This window comes from Polyodon spathula, chromosome 11 (genome assembly GCF_017654505.1).
Source record: "Polyodon spathula isolate WHYD16114869_AA chromosome 11, ASM1765450v1, whole genome shotgun sequence".
Taxonomy (NCBI): domain Eukaryota; kingdom Metazoa; phylum Chordata; class Actinopteri; order Acipenseriformes; family Polyodontidae; genus Polyodon; species Polyodon spathula.
Window position 1 is genome coordinate 45,795,834 of NC_054544.1, and position 19,674 is coordinate 45,815,507.

The 19,674-nt window shown below is 40.0% G+C and overlaps 1 protein-coding gene across 2 annotated transcripts in view; it reads left to right on the forward strand.

The window, feature by feature from the left end:
• Window positions 1-19,674, forward strand: part of pak2b (p21 protein (Cdc42/Rac)-activated kinase 2b) — a 56,141-nt gene that overhangs the window by 15,520 nt on the left and 20,947 nt on the right. The window contains exons 1-3 of one of the 2 annotated variants that reach the window (XM_041263830.1): window positions 3-103; window positions 16,811-17,041; window positions 19,271-19,371. In XM_041263830.1, coding sequence (XP_041119764.1) covers window positions 16,852-17,041; window positions 19,271-19,371 — 291 coding nt within the window. In that variant the 5' untranslated portion in view covers window positions 3-103; window positions 16,811-16,851. Of the gene's footprint in view, window positions 1-2; window positions 104-16,810; window positions 17,042-19,270; window positions 19,372-19,674 lie in introns of those variants that run through there. The other variant, XM_041263829.1, reaches the window with a different exon arrangement.

Sequence of the window (19,674 nt, forward strand, 5' to 3'; positions counted from 1 at the left end):
GGTACTGTGTCTGCCTTGGCCTGCTACACAGGGAGTCAGATTTCAATTCTGCTGCTCAGTGGAAGGGTGAAGTTCTAACAAGAAAGACATTTTCATGCGAAAGGTAAATCTAAAATAGGGGAGTTAACCCCTTTTTATTGTCTGTCATATAGTTAGTGTGGACTGATTGTGTTTTGCTGGTTTTGGTTTCTGTGTGGTTTTTAAGTCTTTGCAGGATTTAGCTTCACCACCATTAAAGGAGTTTATAAACTCTACTCAGGTGGTAATGCTAGAATTACTAAAGCAGCTATAGGAGGTGATTGCATAGCTCCAAGATGACGTGCTAAGTTTTTCACAGACAGTCCTCTCAATTAAGGGGACCATGTTTTGCAATTTACTACCGGATGATAGATAAGGTTCTTATAATGATAACACTTTTATAACTAAAGTAAAGATTTGGTTAAAACAAAGACAAGTCTGTGATCATGAACTGTAGCTGTGTATTTTAATTTTTAATACAATGGTAATGTTTATAGCTTTGTAGTATATTATGCATTGTAATGAAAATGTATTTGTTTAAATATCTCTAAGATCTATTTTAATATATTATAAGGGTTGGTGGGTATTTATTAAGGGAATGAGTTTAGTTTTATTTATTAGGCAGACAACAGTATTGGTATTTGGTAGCTGCTATATTTATAATAATACAATATATAAGATTTTGGTTTACATGAACTAATCTATTAATCTAGTTGTATTTATTGTAATGTGGTGTTTGTATATTTATTTTGGTTTCTTATGAGCCCAGGGACTCCAAATGTAAATTAGCTTATAGCTAAGTCTGGGTACAATGCATCCTGTGACTTGTCATGAATGTAAAAACTTGTACATCGTCCCTGTTTAAATAAAACATTTGAAAAAAATGCAAAAAAGAGGACATTTGTTTCCTGTTTCAATGCATGTTGGAATCTTCAAAAGTTTTTCTGCCTCAACAAGACCAGTCATTTTCTAGGCTAGCTCATTTGATTAAGAATCAGATTTTTGACACGTATGTGTTTTTAATGTTGAAGTAATTTAATTACAGAAAGGCTTCTGGAATGTGGGTTTGACTCCAGACATGAAGTCTAACTCCCAAGACAGGTACCTGACACACAGAAAGCTTCCTGTTTTTTTTCATGTCCTGTTTGCTCGTCTTCCTATAGCGTCTCCCAATGTACACGTGACAAGAAACAGAGACGTTGGCCATATTGCTACAAATAAAGGTGTAATCAACACAGAACAAAGGCTGTCACTACAAGAATAGGGATGCATTACTAACAGGGCCTGTGTGTCTTGATCTGTTTGTCTGCTGCCAATGGAAACGAACAGGACCGATTTCAATGCGCTTTCAATTGCGGACCATGTTAGGCATGGGAATATACCACATACAATCACAGACAAAGGTATTGGCACCCTATGCTTATTATACCAGAATTCAAGGTAACAGATTAAGGACAAGCAATTTAGTCAAATTGTATATATATTGCATGGCTAAAGGTTCTTTCAGATCAGTCCAAAGCATTTCTATTGTATTAAGATTTGGGGATTGTGAAGGCCATTCCAGAAGTTTTGTCTTTGTGTTCTAAAAGAATTGCAGAGTTGACTTGGCTGTAGGCTTTGGGTCGTTGTCGTGTTGGAAGATAAACTCTCTGTTCAATCAGCCTTCAAGCAGCTGGTATCTTTGTATTTTGTACTTTTGATACATGGCTGCATTCACTCAATCTTCAATCACATGAATGCCTCCAGTCCCTGAACTGCTAATCACTCCCATATCATGATCAAACCATCTCCATGTCCTTTTTTTCCCCAAACACTTGTGGTCCATTTTTGGGGAAAACTTATATTTTGGTCTCATTGGAACATACTTTTGTTGAAGAATGCTTTAAATTCCTGTTCATATTTCTTGGCAAATTTCAGACTATGATTTTTTAATTTTCTTTAAAAGTGGTTTGCAGTGAGGTCTGCGTGTGTTCAGTGCCTTTGTACAGTTCTTTTATGCACTATTGTGCCTGACGCTTCTAAATCTTTCGTTTAAGTCCTTGGTTGTGTAGTCTTTTAGCTGATCGGACAATTCTCCTACCTGGGTACTGTCATGTTCTTTGATCGTGCACTACGCGTTGCAGTTAAATTTGTTCTGTGGTGCTCATTGATTATTGCTCTGATATTGGTATTCTGTATTTTTTATGCTATTCTGTAACCATGTCTTTTGTTGCAGTTTAGTTTGCTACAAGCATTTTCTTCTTATATGTGAACCCATCCCTTGCCTTGACCATAGTCTGCTGTGTTGCCAAAATGTTGTTCTTCAACAGATGTTGGAAATAGTTTCATCTTTTTGTCCTATACTGCATAGTAGTAGTTTCTGCATGTGAGTTGTATTATTTGTAGTTAAAATATAGGTTACTTATTGATTTACAAAAAAAAAATCTATACTAAATGTGCATCATGTCACATATTAAATATTCTAATAAACTTTACTGTGATCATGTGATTGTGGAGTTTTGCGGACTGCGCTGCTTGTAAAAAAAAAAAAAAAAAAAAAAAAAAAAAAAAAAAACAAAACAAAAAAACCAAACCAAAACAAAAAAAAACCCACATGGTATCCAAACAGGGAAAAAAAAAAAGTTAGATAACAAATTGTACAGACCAATTAATCATGTTTGAAAAGATGCAGCCCAAGGAATAGCAGTCACCCATGCGCACACACAACTAAAATATGACTGTGATACTAGTCACAGGGAGGTGAAGCAGTCGTGGTTTAACACGTACTCTGGTCACGAAAGAACATTCTCACAGACAGCAAGCCAGAAACACGCAGCTTCAAGATCACAGCTAAAAATATATTTTGGAAATAGTAATAAAGTGGATTTGATGGAGGAATAATTAAAAAAAATAAAAATAAACACATTAATTATTTTAAAAAGGATTCTTCTGACTGGGTCAATTGCAACGAACTTGCAGAGTTAGTACGGAGATGCATACTAAGTTCAGTACCATCTCAGGATCATCCCCATTGCTGAATTACTTGTATACACATTACAAATAATTATGCTTACGAAATTATATTAGTTTTGTTTTTAAAGGAATCTCGATCACAAAATGTAGGATTACAAAATCCGGATCTCTTGATCCAGATTGCGTTTTGAAAAACCAACCCCAGCACAGCGACTACAGCGTCGATCCGCTGTAGGGCCGCGACTCATTCGTTACGAGCGTATCAATAGTCTTGTGTTGCATCACCTACCAGTCCTGACCCCTACCCCATGCATGCTGCAACCTACTAATATATAGCATTGGCTACTAAAAGCATACTTTGACACAATTTAAAAATATATTACTCGTATATTAAATATTGCAATTCCGTTCCATGTGGGTAATACATAATTACTGTACGGCTTTAAATGTATTCTCAATTATTTCACGATATTTGTAATACATAATTTCTATCGTAATTGTAATATTTTGCCACTGGATCATTTTTCCTCTGTGGAAGTAATTTAGGAGTAGGAGTGTTGTTTTCCGTATTGTTATACTGTGACAAAACTCATTCCAACGCTACACGAATATATTGCAATGCCAGCAATGATATCCCTTATATAAAAAAAATAATAAGATGCAAGTAAATATGTCTTTCGTATGTAGAATATAGGTACACGGTGTGGATTTGTGATTATGAATTGTTCAGTTACAAAAGTTATCAATACATTTTGGGGTTTTTCACATTTGTTCCACTTAGTACGGCACTGTAAATCGTTGGTCTATAGAAAGGGTTACACTTAATCTAATACTTAGTATCCTCTAGAGGGCAGCAGCAGTTATTTTGGGTTCGTTGCAATTGAGCTAATTTTTAGTACGCAGCTGGGGACTGTCTTGAGCTGCCAAGTTTGTTGCAATTGGTATTAATATTTAATAGTTTAGTACGCTGCTTTCAGTTTGTTGCCATTGACCAGATATGATTTATTGAGTTTTAATGTCAGAATCGTGCAATATTTACTGTGAGTATTCACAGGTGAATGAACACAGTAAAACAAAAAAAAAGTTTTTTTTAAACACAGTAGTGGCTGTACAATCCTACTAATGTTATTAATCACACTAGCACAATGTTGTGTAACCAGAGCTGCGGTTGGTCAATCTGTATTTTTCAGGTAAAATACAGGTTGTTTTGCCTTGCTGAAACAGTGCTTATAACTTGCTTATACTGTTGTTACATGGCTGAGGTTTTTCCAGTGCAGCTAAACAAATGTTAAGTTGCTTTAGCTACAGTGGCTAACTAAATTAAAGTCTTAGAGGGAATGTAGTTATGGTATAATAATAATAATAGATCTGAAACAAGTATTTTAAGCAAACCAGTTTCTCACATAAAGGAATAGTCAACAATGTTTCACAGGATTGTTATCTTTTGGCCGTTACGCAAACTGAACACACAGCGTAGCGGCCTGATTACAGCGTCGTTTTTCCAGGTAGCAATGTAGCGGCCTGTGATGCTCAACAACGCTGGCGAGAACCCTGCGTGGGTATTTATCCTTTAATACCATCTAACCTGAATAGATATGTCAAAGCTGCAAGTAGTGCTTGTGACATAGTCGTGCCCCCAAGGGCACTACCACTGACACAAGTATCGGCGTCATTTTTCATTTTACCGCCTAGAGAGAGAGAGATCTATAAACAGTTAAGTTACACAGAGTGTTATTTCTGACTTTTCTCTTGTGTTTTAACCCTTGTTTTCATGTGTTTTATTAAAATTTACTTCACATTTTGTGCACTCAGCCGTAGTTGTTTCATTAGTCCCTCAGTGGCCATGTGTCCCGCCATGCTGTGCTGCCCCTTCTCTGGGATCGAACGCCTTAAGACTACTACTGGCGCTCTCTCTTAAGCTGCTAGCTTCGGGTGAAGTGTAAAATTAACAATGTTTTTTGTTATAAAAAATATATTAAAGTAACGGTAGTGGTTTGGTTACTGTTTTGTGTTAGAGATAAAAGAAATCGCAGTAAAAGTAAACTTTGGTAAGAGATCGAGGTAACGATCTGAAAGGTGTTTCAATAAATGGGTGGCATTTCCTCCTTTTAGTTTATTTCTTTTAAAACACTGGACATTTTGATTGTCCACCTTCAATCGGATTGCTGTTGTCATCTGGCTGAAATCCAAAATAGTTCCACGTTAAACTTCTCTGTGGTATTTGCCATGACTGCTGCAGAAATGTAATTTTCCCACAACACGCAAGGTATGTCAGTAAGGCCAGGCGACAGGTTAACTACGGTGGGATTAACCCTTAGCGGTCCATTTATTCAGCGCCTGTCAGAGGCGTTGGGTCAAATCTGTTTTCACACACACTGTTTATTTTACATGCGCCGTTTAAAAAAAATATATATATATATACACACACACTACCGGTCACAAGTTTTAGAACACCTCCATTTTTCCAGTTTTTATTTAAATTTAAGCTGTTTAATGTCTCAATTGTTCGGAAAGTTCTTCCCAACACTGTTGCAGAAGTTCCCGCAAATATGTTGTACTTGTAGGTTGCTTTGCTTTCACCCTTCTGTCCAGTTCATCCCAAACCAGCTCGATGGGGTTTAAGTCTGGAGACTGTGCTGACCATTCCATGATTTGAAGCCTACCATCTTCTTCTTTTCTTCTAAGGTAGTTCTGACATAGCCTGGAGGTATGTTTTGGGTCATTATCTTGCTGTAGGATGAATCCATGACCAACTAGGCGTATACCAGAGGGTACTGCATGGCGCTGCAAAATGCTGTGGTAGTCGTATTGGTTCAGGGTACCACTCACTGTGCAAGTCGCTGGCTCTGGATCCAGTAAAAGAGCCCCAGACCATCACGCTTCCTCCTCCATGTTTGACAGTTGGTGTCACACACCGAGGAACCATCCTTTTGCCTACTCGACGGCGTACAAAAGCCCTGCGTGATGAACCGAGCGTTTCAAATTTTGATTCATTGGTCCATAAGATCTTCTTCCAGTCTTCATTAGTCCACTGACGGTGCTTCATGGCCCAGGCAAGCCTCTTTTTCTTATTTTGACATCTTAGCAATGGCTTTCTTACTGTCACTCGACCTGTCAAACCTGCAGCTGGAAGTCTTCTCTTCACAGTTGAAACTGAGACTTGCTTACTTTGACCAGTATTAAGCTGTGCTTGAAGCTGTTGTCCTGTGAGCCGCCTATCATGCAAGCTGTTGACTCTCAGAAACTTGTCTTCTGATTCTGTTGTAGCTTTGGGTCTGTCAGAGCTTCCTCCAGTTTCCAAGTGCCTTTTGATGGTGTAGGAAACTGTACTCACTGACACCTTGGCTTTCTTTGCAGTTTCTCTAAAGACCTACACTTTTAAGGGTTAGAATGGTCTGTCTGTCTTCCTTTGTTAATTGCTTTTTTCTCGCCATTATGATAGCAATATACTATTTCCTGTAGTACAATACTGTCCAAATAATGCTTAAGAGGGTGTAGCAACACAGTCTCTTCCAACACTGCTTTTATACAGACGGAGGGTTTGTAAGTAATCAACAAAAGTTGGGACACCTGTAGGAATTGTTAGCATCAACGTTCAAGGCTTAATTTACTTCCATTGCTGCAGAACAGCTGTAAGTTGTTAACCCATTACTTGTTCCCTGAAAAAGGCCTTTTTGTATAACTCTGAAATGCACATTGTTTTTTAATTTTTGGTAACCTAAACTTTTTTTTACCACGTACTTTTGTACCATTTCAGGTTATTCACTGGACTTGAACTGCTTAAATTTCAATAAAAACTGGAAAAGTGGGGGTGTTCTAAAACTTTTGACCGGTAGTGTGTGTGTGTGTATATATATATATATATATTATATATATATATATATATATATATAGATATATATAGATATAGATATAGATATAGTGTGTGTGTGTGTGTGTGTACCCCTGACCAATTGCATACGTATTCAACCCCTGTGCTGTGGAAGCTCCCAGTTTGCACCGATGAAAGAAATTGCCCAAACGAGGACACAATTACCTTACCATTGGCCTCCACCTGTGAACCATTAAAGTTGCTGTCACATTTTCTGGATAAAAACCCCACTGTTGAAGGATCATTGGTAAGGCTGTGAATCTGAAGGAAAATGAAGACCAAAGAGCATTCTACAGAAGTTAGAGATAAAGTAATACAAATGCATAGATTAGGGAAAGGGTACAAAATAATATCCAAGTGTTTGGATATCCCAGTGAGCACAGTTGGATCAATAATCATGAAGTGGATGCTGCATCACACCACCCAGGCACTGCCAAGAAAAGGCCGTCCCTCAAAACTCAGCGCTCAAACAAGAACCTGGAGCAAATTTTTCAAGAAGAATGGGCCAAAATCACTCCGACACTGTGTGCAAAGCTGGTACATACTTACACCAAAAGACTTAAAGCTGTTATTGCAGTGAAAGGTGGCGCTACCAAATATTAATGTGTGGGGGTTGAATACTTATGCAAGCAAGATATTTCAGTTTTTTATTTTTCTTAAAAATATTTCCCAACATAAAACCAATGTCTCTCTCTCTCTCTCTTTCTCTCATATATATATATATATATATATATATATATATATATATATATATATATATATATATATATATATATATATATATATATATATATATATATATATATATATATATATATATAAATTGTCTGCATCCTAAAATTTTACTAGGTGATGCAAAACTTTTGTCCATATATGTAAGTTATGTTCGAGTACATAGCCTCCAGTGTGGTACCTGACAACTACTGTAACCCACGTAGTGTATACCGCTCCGGTGTGTCCAGGTACAGACTAGAGGTGCTGCTTTGTGAAAATACCCAGCGGTGCCGCTCCTATCTGTCTGTCACGGATTAAGCGTCCCTCCCTCTGTTTGCCCATCATTAACCATAGGTACAGTACATCTTTCTTATGACTTAGTGCTGGAAGGTGCACAGTAAAAAGAATGGAAACAATAATACCACAATAATAACAATAATGAGTCATTTTCTCGCAGGACGAGATTAGCCAGAACAGGCCAGCTGCTGGTGAGCAAGTTTGTGACAGGGTTGTAGATCAGATGTGCCGACGGCAATCACAGGTGGGCTTACAGACAACTTTGACTTAAGTTGTTTTTTTTTAAATTTGAGAGGCATTGCGGCAAGCGGCTTGGGCACTTCGGAAGGTGCCGTTGGTTATTTCATCCCCTGATATCATATTGAAAAAAAAAAAAAAGGTGTGTTGCGTGAAGTACTTTTAGAATGTTCCCCAGTGTTCTGAAAAAAACGCACCAATTCCAAGATGCTACTATAAAAATTAGATTTTTTTTTATAGGAAGAGTCAACAGCAAAAAAAAAAAAAAACAGTGGTCCTGGGGGAGCATGACATCCCACTGAAAATATCTTGATCCTAAAAGGTAAACACAAAGTGTAACTTAGCCTGCCAACAGTTGTTTCAAGATAGGGTTAGTATAACGCTGAACAAGATAGATATTTCTTTAGAGTCTACAGATTCATAAAACTTGTGTTTTGGGTTATTATAGTATGTTATCCAGTATTTGGCTCATGGGAGTAAAAGATATAGTCCAATCCTTTGAAATTGAAAGGCTGCTGAATATTTTAATAGTTAACAATCCTTTAGACAAAGTACTTGCAAAAAAAAAAATCATAAATATACACCCACCCCTAGTTATATACTGCAGACTCTGATATATTGCAGTCCTGGAGCTTAGTGTATCATGATATGTATAGTAGGGGGGCTTGTGTATCATGATACAGATCGTATTGTGGCTTGTGTGTCATGATACATATCGTATCGTGGCTTGTGTTGTGATATGTATCGTCATCTCACCCCTATTGAAAATCCTCTTCAGTGTTGGAAAGGTGAAGCATGTATATTGTGCAAGACAGTACATGTCTAGTGTTCAAAACTAATGTTACTGAATTTCACCAGTGACTAAAGTTTATTGAAAGGATTTGTCACTAGTGACTACAAAAATTTAAAAGCCAGGGAAAACCCTAAGTTGAGTGGTTTTTAACCTTTCATCTCAAATATCAGTGTTTCCAGCAGTAACTGTGGGCTGTTGTAAAACCAAGACCTACACCATTAAAACAAGATTGTTGTGTCTGTACTCATTGGCCCTGTTGCCCAATTCTGCTGAATGGTTAATCTATGCAGCTGATGACTGCAATGAACTCTGCATGTTTGTTTTAAATGTTTGTATGGAATTGGTGACCACACCTTTACTTGTGTCCAGTTGTAATATGGAAGTAGCATGCTGCAGCTCCCGTGCTCGGTGTTAGTGAAGTCCTGATCTGACAGAATGTTCCACAGTCAGAGCTTATGATTTCATGTTACCGTTTATTTTTTCAGTAAAAACATTTAAATTGCTGTGAGTAAAGTAATGGCGGTGGTAACTGCACATCTTCGGGACATGGGCATCCATGTCTATCCATATATAGACGATTGGCTGGTAAGAGCTCCTTCCAGAGAGAAGGCTTTGGAACACAGGGACAAGGTGCTTTGCCTTTTTTAGGACTTGGGCTTACTGGTCAACGAAAAAAAGTCAACAGTATCTAATCTTCCTGGGAGCACAGTTCAGTTCAATATCAGGAAGAGTTTACCTCACAGAAGAGCTGCCACAATCCGACACATGGCAAAACATTTCAAAGTAGGAACCGCTCGTTCCTATCAGCAGTTTCATAAGAACATAAGAACATAAGAAAGTTTACAAACGAGAGGAGGCCATTCGGCCCATCTTGCTCGTTTGGTTGTTAGTAGCTTATTGATCCCAAAATCTCATCAAGCAGCTTCTTGAAGGATCCCAGGGTGTCAGCTTCAACAACATTACTGGGGAGTTGATTCCAGACCCTCACAATTCTCTGTGTAAAAAAGTGTCTCCTATTTTCTGTTTTGAATGCCCCTTTTTCTAAACTCCATTTGTGACCCCTGGTCCTTGTTTCTTTTTTCAGGCTGAAAAAGTCCCTTGGGTCGACACTGTCAATACCTTTTAGAATTTTGAATGCTTGAATTAGGTCGCCACGTAGTCTTCTTTGTTCAAGACTGAACAGATTCAATTCTTTTAGCCTGTCTGCATATGACATGCCTTTTAAGCCCGGAATAATTCTGGTCGCTCTTCTTTGCACTCTTTCTAGAGCAGCAATATCTTTTTTATAGCGAGGTGACCAGAACTGCACACAATATTCAAGATGAGGTCTTACTAGTGCATTGTACAGTTTTAACATTACTTCCCTTGATTTAAATTCAACACTTTTCACAATGTATCCGAGCATCTTGTTAGCCTTTTTTATAGCTTCCCCACATTGTCTAGATGAAGACATTTCTAAGTCAACAAAAACTCCTAGGTCTTTTTCATAGATTCCTTCTCCAATTTCAATATCTCCCATATGATATTTATAATGTACATTTTTATTTCCTGCGTGCAGTACCTTACACTTTTCTCTATTAAATGTAATTTGCCATGTGTCTGCCCAGTTCTGAATCTTGTCTAGATCATTTTGAATGACCTTTGCGCTGCAACAGTGTTTGTCACTCCTCCTACTTTTGTGTCGTCTGCAAATTTAACAAGTTTGCTTACTATACCAGAATCTAAATCATTAATGTAGATTAGGAATAGCAGATGACCTAATACTGATCCCTGTGGCACACCGCTGGTTACCACAGTCCATTCTGAGGTTTTTCCTCTAATCAGTACTTTCTATTTTCAGCAACACGTTGTGAACGAGAAGAGGCTGGGGCACATAGTGGCATCAGACTTCCTTGTAAGAGAGACGGCGTTATATATGAGACATACACAAAGATTCCTCCTTTCTTTTTGGAATCGCACTCTGCCAGACTCTCTTGCAATGGATAATCCCCTATGGGCTGAACAGCCTCTTCTCGTTCACAGCGTGTTGCTGATGTAAAGCCATGTCAGTACTTGTCATATTCTGTTTCATATAAACCTGCATTCCATTTCTTTTCCCTTTTTATAAGTGAACACTCTGCTTTATCAGAGAGCAAACACCCCACCTGGGTTCCATCAGAGTTTAGCAGGGGAATACAAGCTTTTGCAATGCAGAAAGCTAATTCAGCGTTTTGAAAAATTTCCTGTGTAACAGGGCCTGTGAGTGCGCAGAAACGCTGCTGCAGTAAATGTGCTCCTATATTTAAATCTGCCTCAGTACTGCAGATGGGGAAATGGGGATTTCCCACATGAACAGGACAAGTGTCTAATAAACTGCAACGAGACTGCTCTCTTCTGTGATTTCAGGGCAGCCTGATTGGAGCCCGGCCCTCCTCCCTGCTTTGTGGATGCGAGACACTGATTACAGTTGTTATGCTGTGATAAACTCTCAGCTTTGGGAGAGATGACTAACTGCAAAACATGATGGGGTGGAGTAGCCAATTCACTCCACTACTTGCCACTAAATGTTGTGGGACCTCTCAATAGATCAATGATCACCTCCCATATACAACTATTTCAGTGAGCAGTGGTATTATTGTTGTTGTTGTTGTTGTTGTTATTTTATTTATTTATTTACCTTTCTCTGAAACATGCAAGCAGCAGCATGCTGAGCTATGCAAGGAAGTGGAATCAGTCTTGAGGTGAGCGGAGGGAAGTGCAGTTGCTTCAGACAGGGGAAACATTGTGCTTGGGATGCCAGGCTTTTTTAAATAAGTTAGTGAAATGGGATCATTATGTAATTGCTGTAACAAAATAGTTCCATACATTTTCTCTGCCATGCACATAATTCACTAAGTAAATCTCAAATATGCAGTTTTGAAATGCAAGCATGGATTTTCATTTTTAAACATGATTCCTGGTGCTGCACTAGGGTAATGAAATCTTTGTTTGCAGGCCTTGCTTTCGGATAGTCTTGCACTTTCACCTGGAGAGTGAAACTGTCCCCACCCCTTCAGGACTTTTTTACCTGCATCCCAGCTGCTTCCACTAACGACTGACCAGCTTTGCAACCAGTATGTTTACACCCACTTTGACCCTGAAGACACTGCTGGGTGTTACCTGGCCCTAAACAAGTCTTTTATTTGTGTTTTAAAAGAGGCTCGATAAACATTGATTTTATTGAAAACCTGATCACACTCAATCTCATTAGTTTTGTATGACTGTCACGGTTGCTAAAATCATACAGAGACAGACTGCCTAGCAACCAGGTGCACATACCAGAGATCTATACGCAACAATGTATGATACAAATAAAAAAAAAGTTTTAATCTTTACAGATACTAATTTATATTTAAAAAAATTACAAAAGAAAAAGTGAGTATTCCATATACTATACACAAAATCCTCCTGTTACTTCTATCTGTACAAAGTAATTTATCCAGAGTCCAGAAGGTCCATCCACTAGCTAACATGTTCACCATGTTTTTATTAAGATTAAAGAAATAAATGTATGCTTGTAACTACTGTTTCTTTTGGGTGAACATTCTAACACGTCTATGTTTTCTGTAACTGAATTGCTATGCAAGGTGCCTTAATTGGTTTAGTCAGCTGATAAATCCCCCTTGGTCAAAAGAAAACAATTTATTGATCTCTGGGGAAAATGATCAGCTGACTAAGGAAACTGTGAGCTTTTTATCCCTTTATTACAGTAAACTAGTTGGTCATTTTCAGGGTATAGCTGCCATTGGGGCGTCTGTGAAAGTAGTCGGGAGAGGCCTTGTATTGTGAATACAGTTTTCGGCAAGGTGACAACCCACGCATTAGTGGACACTGGGTGTGAGCAGAACTTAATCATTGTAGCTCTCCTGGGCGGTGTGTCGTGGCAGCAATGAGGCCAGGTGGCGATCTCCTGCATCCATGGAGATACGGCGACATACCCCACCCTAAAAGTAAATTCATCGGTAGGACCGATAAAATGCCACCTAGTAGTTGAGGTGGCGGAAAGGCTACCACACCCAATAATTCTGGGTCGAGACTGGCCAAACTATAAAGAATTGGTTAAATTAATGGCAGTCTCAACTGCACACGTAAACATGGGAGAAAAAAAGAAAAGGAATGAATTGAAGTGTTTCCTTTTCAAGCTGAAATGTTTACCCCCATTTTCCGTGGTTGAAAAATGAATAAAGAGAGGAGGACTGCAAAATGGGAGGGAGCATCACTAAGACAAGGCTGGGGTCTGGTGAGAGTACGCTCAGGTGGTAACAAACGTCAGTCAAAAGGAGTCGAACACAGTGTGACCGAGAGGGCGAGGTAACTGGGCCATCCAGGGCAGGTGCTAGTCCCGCCCCTCTCAATATACCGGACATGTGGTACTTAAGCGTGGACATAGTTTGGGGCTACCCTTGGGGGCAGGTCCGGTCTATCGAAGGTAAGGGTGTTGATGGCACTGGGGCGCTAGTATATCCACACTTCAGTATCAAGGGGTAATTACTGCTTAGGGTAAACCTAGCCACGGGCACAGCCTGTATGCAAGATGGTTCCCCATCTGTTTGGACCGAGGTCATGAGGCTGGCGCATTATCCTTTTTGTGGGGCACCTCGGAGCTGACAAGACAAGGGAACGGATATTGGCTCGATTCTATTGGGTAGGTCTTCATACTCTTGTGTTGAGATATGTAGCCACATGCCCAGTAGCCGAGTAGCGCCGGGTCAAGTGCGCCCCGCCCCTTTGGTTCCACTGCCGATTTATTTCCGCTCCTTTTGAGTGCATTGCAGTGGACATAGTGGGTCCTTTGCTACCTTCTGACTCTTCTGTTTATACGCATATATTAGTAGTGGTGGATTACACAACGTGAGACCCGGAGGCAGTTCCATTGAGGTCCACTAGTGCCGCTGCGATAGCAACAGAATTAGTGCAGATTATGGCTAGAGTGGGGATCCCCAAGAAGATCTTGACTGATCATGGAACCAACTTTCTGTCTAACGTTACAGCAGGTGTATAAAATATAAAAAATACGTCCCATCAGGACGTCTTTATCATCCACAGGCAGACGGTATGGCAGAACACTAAGCCGGATCAACACTTTTTTACTTGTGTCACTGTAAACTTCATTGTACCACAATCACTAATTCACATACTAAACAGACTTGTGACATGGGGAAAAAAACTAAACAAACCTTTTGCAATTGTCTGTCTGTTCTTTGATCACCTGCACCTGCACACTATTAACCACTTTGCCACAGGGCCCTATTCACAAATCATGACATCAGGAGATGATTTAGATTTTTGTAAGTCTGTCTTGATGAATCTCATTCATATTCACAAAAAAGTGTTAGTCAGGACCGCAAGAGTATCTGTAAATCAATAGAACATGTCATGCTAATCTACTTTATATTGACGGCTGGGGCAAGCGTATTTAGAGGTGCAATCGGCAATGTCTTTCCTAATCGAATATGAATTGCCAGTAATAAGCGTGCAATAAGAATACTTGCTTGTTCAAGAGGAAGTGCTGCTCAGCAAGGTCTTCTTGGAAGGTGTCAGCAGCAGCAGGAAGGCAGATATGACTCTGCAGCGATGGCTCTGATTGGCTGGCTGGCACTGAGGAAGAGACTGGGGTTGAGCTGCGGCCAGTAACCACAGAGCCGCACACAATAAACCATTACAAAAGCAAGACTGACACTAGCATTGAGCTCTGACCTTATTAGGACATGGCAGTGATTACACAGGCACAGGGAGAATGAAGCTCCCATTACACCCTAATATCTGCATAGACTAATTTTAGGACCAATTCAAATATGTATACTGTAGCACACACCTAGCCACTGTATTGAGGGATGTGCAGATTTCACAGACACACACTGAAGTCAATGAGTTTGTATTTGTTGGTGTTTTGAATTGGTTGTTGAATGTACAGTAAAGCTGCTTGTAAAATGAGTTTGTTCACAGGGCCAAGAGAGTCTGGCAAAGCAGGACAAGTGTTTGTACAATGAAAGTCACTACCCTGGTGAAATAAGATGAATTCAATCTTCCTTTACCTTGCTGATAGTGATCAGCAGGCCACTATGATCTTATCATTTCCTCTGCAGGACTCCTGATTGCAGACATCTGAAGATGTGATTCTGAACCACAGCGATACAGTCTGCTTTACAAAAAACAAATAATCTGCCTTGTATAGAAATGGAACCTCCTTTTTAAAATGTTGATGCTTGTGAACTTTGGTGTTCTTGAAAGGGACAATGGCACTGGCTCGCAGAGAGAGTGCACCTCAGTCCTGGCTTGCCTGCCTGCTGTCTGCCTTTCAGTCCCTGGCCTCTCAAGCGCACACTGACGGTTGAATTGAGTGGTGTTTGCTCAGTGATGTGCACGACACTGGTGTCCACCAGTGGCCAGGTTGACACCACTGACCAAAATATTTTTCCTGGAGCCTGAGCATTCGTATTTTACTGGAAGTGGAGGAGGGTTAGGGAAGCAAAAGAGCACTAATAACCTCAGCTTGTGCCAAACAAGGTAACTGAACATGTTCAGGAATACTTCATTTCAAATGTTTAACTGCCTACTTGTTTAATATTCTACTGAGTGGTGCTGTTAAAAACTCACCATTGTTTACTTCAGTGGAGTCCGCTTCTAAATGTAGCGGCGCTGCAGACTTTACTCCCTCTCGCTGTGAAGCAGGTTGTGTAAATGACGTCCTCCCTCGTAGACAGTTTATATAAAATGGGGGTAGAAATTGGCACAAAAAAAAAGGGCAAGGCCAAAATGGCCTTCAATTCATTACATTTGTAGAGGGCACTAAGGCCGCTGAACTGAAGTCATGGCCAAAGTGTAGAATTTTGTGTCATATTGCTTAGGATTCATATAGAAAGCTAGTTATTAGTCACAGAAAGAAACAAGTTTCACTAAACTATTTATTTGTTGCTGTCTTTTGGCCTGCCTCTGTACATTTTTTATTGCATGAATTTGCTGGTATAAGGGTGACACTTCTGACCACAGTTTTTTGACAAAGCGCTTCACTGTTTGGAGGAACACAGCTGTCGTCACGTGATTGCACAGATATCAATTCACTGCTTGGCAGACAGGGGTAGCAGTGCACTGAGAAGCGTTGAGATCCCTGACTGGGAAATTTAAACCCCCCACCGGCAGACTGGCCAATTGCATTGCCACTGGGCGCCCTGTCAGCCCGGCAACCAGCAGGTTGGATTGGAGCCTGTAAGGACGTAGCTCCCTGCGCTGAAGGCATTGGCTTTTACCGCTACACTATGGGACCATTTTCTTGTTCAATTGTAATAACGTACATTCTACAGGCAAATTGTTACATTAACACAAGCAAAACTCTAAAATGTCGTTCCTGCCTGTAACATACAAAGTGCAGAGATGCTGTGTTGCATTTCTGGATGAACTCAAAATACATAAACTTATTTTTATCATAAGAGGGACACAATGATAATACAACACTGTAATACAATGTAGAAAAGTATTTCCTACTGTCTTGGTTTCTTTGTGGTAAAAAAAGTAAATTAAAATAAGAGGATCATGGTAATCAAGCAAGTTGCAGTGTGTGTGTGTGTCTGTGTGTGTGTGTGTGTGTGTGTGTGTGTGTGTGTGTGTCTCTATAATTAACCCTTTTAACAAGTGGCTATCTTAAGCTACTGACCGGAGTTAATTTTTATTAAGCAAGCATTCAATAAAATGTGAAAGCTGGGCACATACCGCAAGCCATATGGTTAAAAGACAAGTGTGCAGTTGTAGTCGAGAGCCGAGTACTTGTCTTAATTTGAATTCAGTATTATTAACTCATCAGCCGCTAGGAGGAGATGCAATAAAAAATCATGCATACCTCTATTACGATCCAATTTATCATGTAAAGAGTATCCCAATTCATCACTCTGTCCCTCTCTCTCCTCTCTGTACAGGTGGTCTCTGCCCTCCTCTCTTCCCGCGGTGTCTCCCTGTCATGTGTGATAACGGTGAGCTGGAGGACAAACCGCCCGCCCCCCCGGTCAGAATGAGCAGTGCCATCTTCAGCTCTGGAGGAGGCAAGGACCCCCTGTCAGCCAATCACAGCTCCAAGCCCCTTCCCTCTGTGCCAGAGGAGAGGAAACCCCGCAACAAGATCATCTCCATCTTCTCCGGGACAGAGAAAGGTGAGTGGCACAGGAAACCACACAGAAGGACATTACTTCCTTCAGATCTTTTCTGTGACACTTGGCTATGTATATTGACCAATCAATGCAGCTCAAAAATAAGCTAACTCATAGAGGTATGTTTTAAAATATTCGACTGTGCCATGAAAAACACAAATGTTTTGTGTGTCTAATTGTTTGTTACAGTAGGACAAGTTGACATGGAGAATATCTTCCCTCTCAGCTTGTGTTTCCCATAGACCCCAATGTTAAAGCCAAGTTTCAAGTGCAATGCTAGAGAAAAGATCTGAGCGTGAAAGTCATTTTCCATCAAGAGCATTCTGTCCTCGACTTTCATTCTTTTTTATTTTAAAGGGATAAAACCGATTCTAATGTGAAAAGCAGGAAAGCTGTTAAACTGCTGTGCTGGGAGCTTTATTATTTCAAGTTTTATACTATTGCTATTGTTTCATCTATTTATGAAAATTAGCCTTTCCCATCTAGGAGCAAGTAAATAGTGTTGGGGTGGAATAGATGAAGCAGCATTGTGTGAAGTGAGAAGCCTGAAATGAATCGTTAGGCACTTCAGCTTGACTGGGAACATTTGTACTCCATCAAACCCAAATGCGTATACAACAATTTCCACTGAGATGTACTGTGTCTGCCTAATTATTGAAGTCATTGTATTTGATCAGGCCAAGATATTTGTTATTGAACAGGCAAGGTGTCCCCTGTCCCAGTGCTCATTGCAGGAAGGGGTGGGATGTAATGACAGGAGGGGACTGAAACTGCAGCAGGATTGTTTGTTTATGTGTGGAAACCAGGGAGTGACTCATGGGTCTTGTCTAACCCGGCAGTGTCCTCCAGTCCATTTTACACAAATCTAGACTCACTTTGGAGTCTGTTAACTACGTACTTCCCTAAAGAAGCCTCCGCTGGGCTTCACAAAGAAAGAAAGCAGACCTTGTTCCAGTTTGTTTCTGTTCCCCCTAAGATCCTGTACTCAGCTGTTGTAACACCATCCTGAAACCTGGCCTTATTGAAGCTAGCGCTAGACATTGGAGTGAGTTTGCACTGTAGCACTTGCAGTGATTCGGGGCCAGTACTGCCTGCAAATAGGGTACAAATTGAAAGCAAAGAACCAAAAAATTGGCTACAGAACAGGGGGCAGTGATAATATTACTAGTGCTACAGGAGGTAAAGAAATTGACTGTTTTTCAAGGTCTGTTACAGCTTGTGAAACAAAACAGAAATATGGATGGAAAGAAGACTCCCATTGCATAGCAATTTGATCAGTTCGTGGTATTACTAGAAGTTTAATAAGACACGCTTGCGCTTATTGCCTATACACTGGCTAATCAAGCTCATAGTAAAACCTGGAATGGGGCAAACAACTGCTATGCAACAGGGGTCTCATTGCCATCCCTGTCTTAATTCTAGGAAAAGCCTATAAAACTGCTTAAGCAATCCCACATAGGCTTGTACAACCACCTTAGATACAGTAGCAGGCAATGGTAGTAACACTAAAAGAAACATATATAGTTCTTAGATGGGTAAACGTTTCAACCTAGAGGTCTTTTGAAGATAAGAATTATATGGGTTTCCATTAGTATTACATCTTAAATGTTTTTAAAAGCAGAAGTACTATACATTTATATTCAATGAATATTACAACGAGTTGCTTGGGTAATGCTTTATTATAGGGCACATTCCTTTTTAGTTCCAAATCAGCCGTTAGGAAACAGCACAGTAGTTGTTGAGTCATTAAACTGTAATCACTAGGGCGTTGTAGCATTAACTACATTTAGTAATTCCTGATAATTATACTGTAATAGTGTTGGGGGTATTGATATTCAACCGCTAGCATTTGGTGTGCCACTGCACTTGTGGGATGATCTATTGTAACTATACAAAGGGTTTAATAGATAATAATAACAATAATACTACTAATAATAATAATAATATGACAACTGCTGCAATAGCTTAATGGATTTAGTGGATACCAGCTAATTGCAGATGGTTCAGAACAGTAGCTGAAAACTGGGCCTTTATTCCACTTGGTTCATTTCTATGTAATGCATCACTGGTTTTGTTTTCAGTCATTGCTTTTGCTGGCTGTTTTGTAACCCAGGGCTGTGCCGAACTGATGGGGTTGAGGAAGAGCTGTGGCAGCCCTGAGACCCCATTGTAACAATGCTGTTCACATTTGTGTGTCTGTGTATGTCATTGTATGTGGTGTGTGACTCGCAGGCAGCAAGAAGAAGGAGAAGGAACGTCCAGAGATCTCCCCTCCCTCGGACTTCGAGCACACCATCCATGTGGGCTTCGACGCAGTCACAGGAGAGTTCACTGTGAGTAAGGAGAGCAGACTGGTTTTGCCTTTGCAGCATATAGCCACTCAATTAATCTAGATTCTATTGGCAAATTGGCAACCATTTCAATTCATTTCACCTTCAGTGTTTATCACCAGCAGAGGATGCATATCCCTGGTGATGGAGCTGTAATTGAGGAACATGTATGTAGAGAACCGCTTGAACAGTTATGGTGAAACTTGATGAGGACATTCTTTTGCAACCGTTATTGAGTGTATTCTATATTCTGAGTGTCTGTACGATCGCCTGTCTGTATGTCAGTCATGGTAGATCACGTGGATC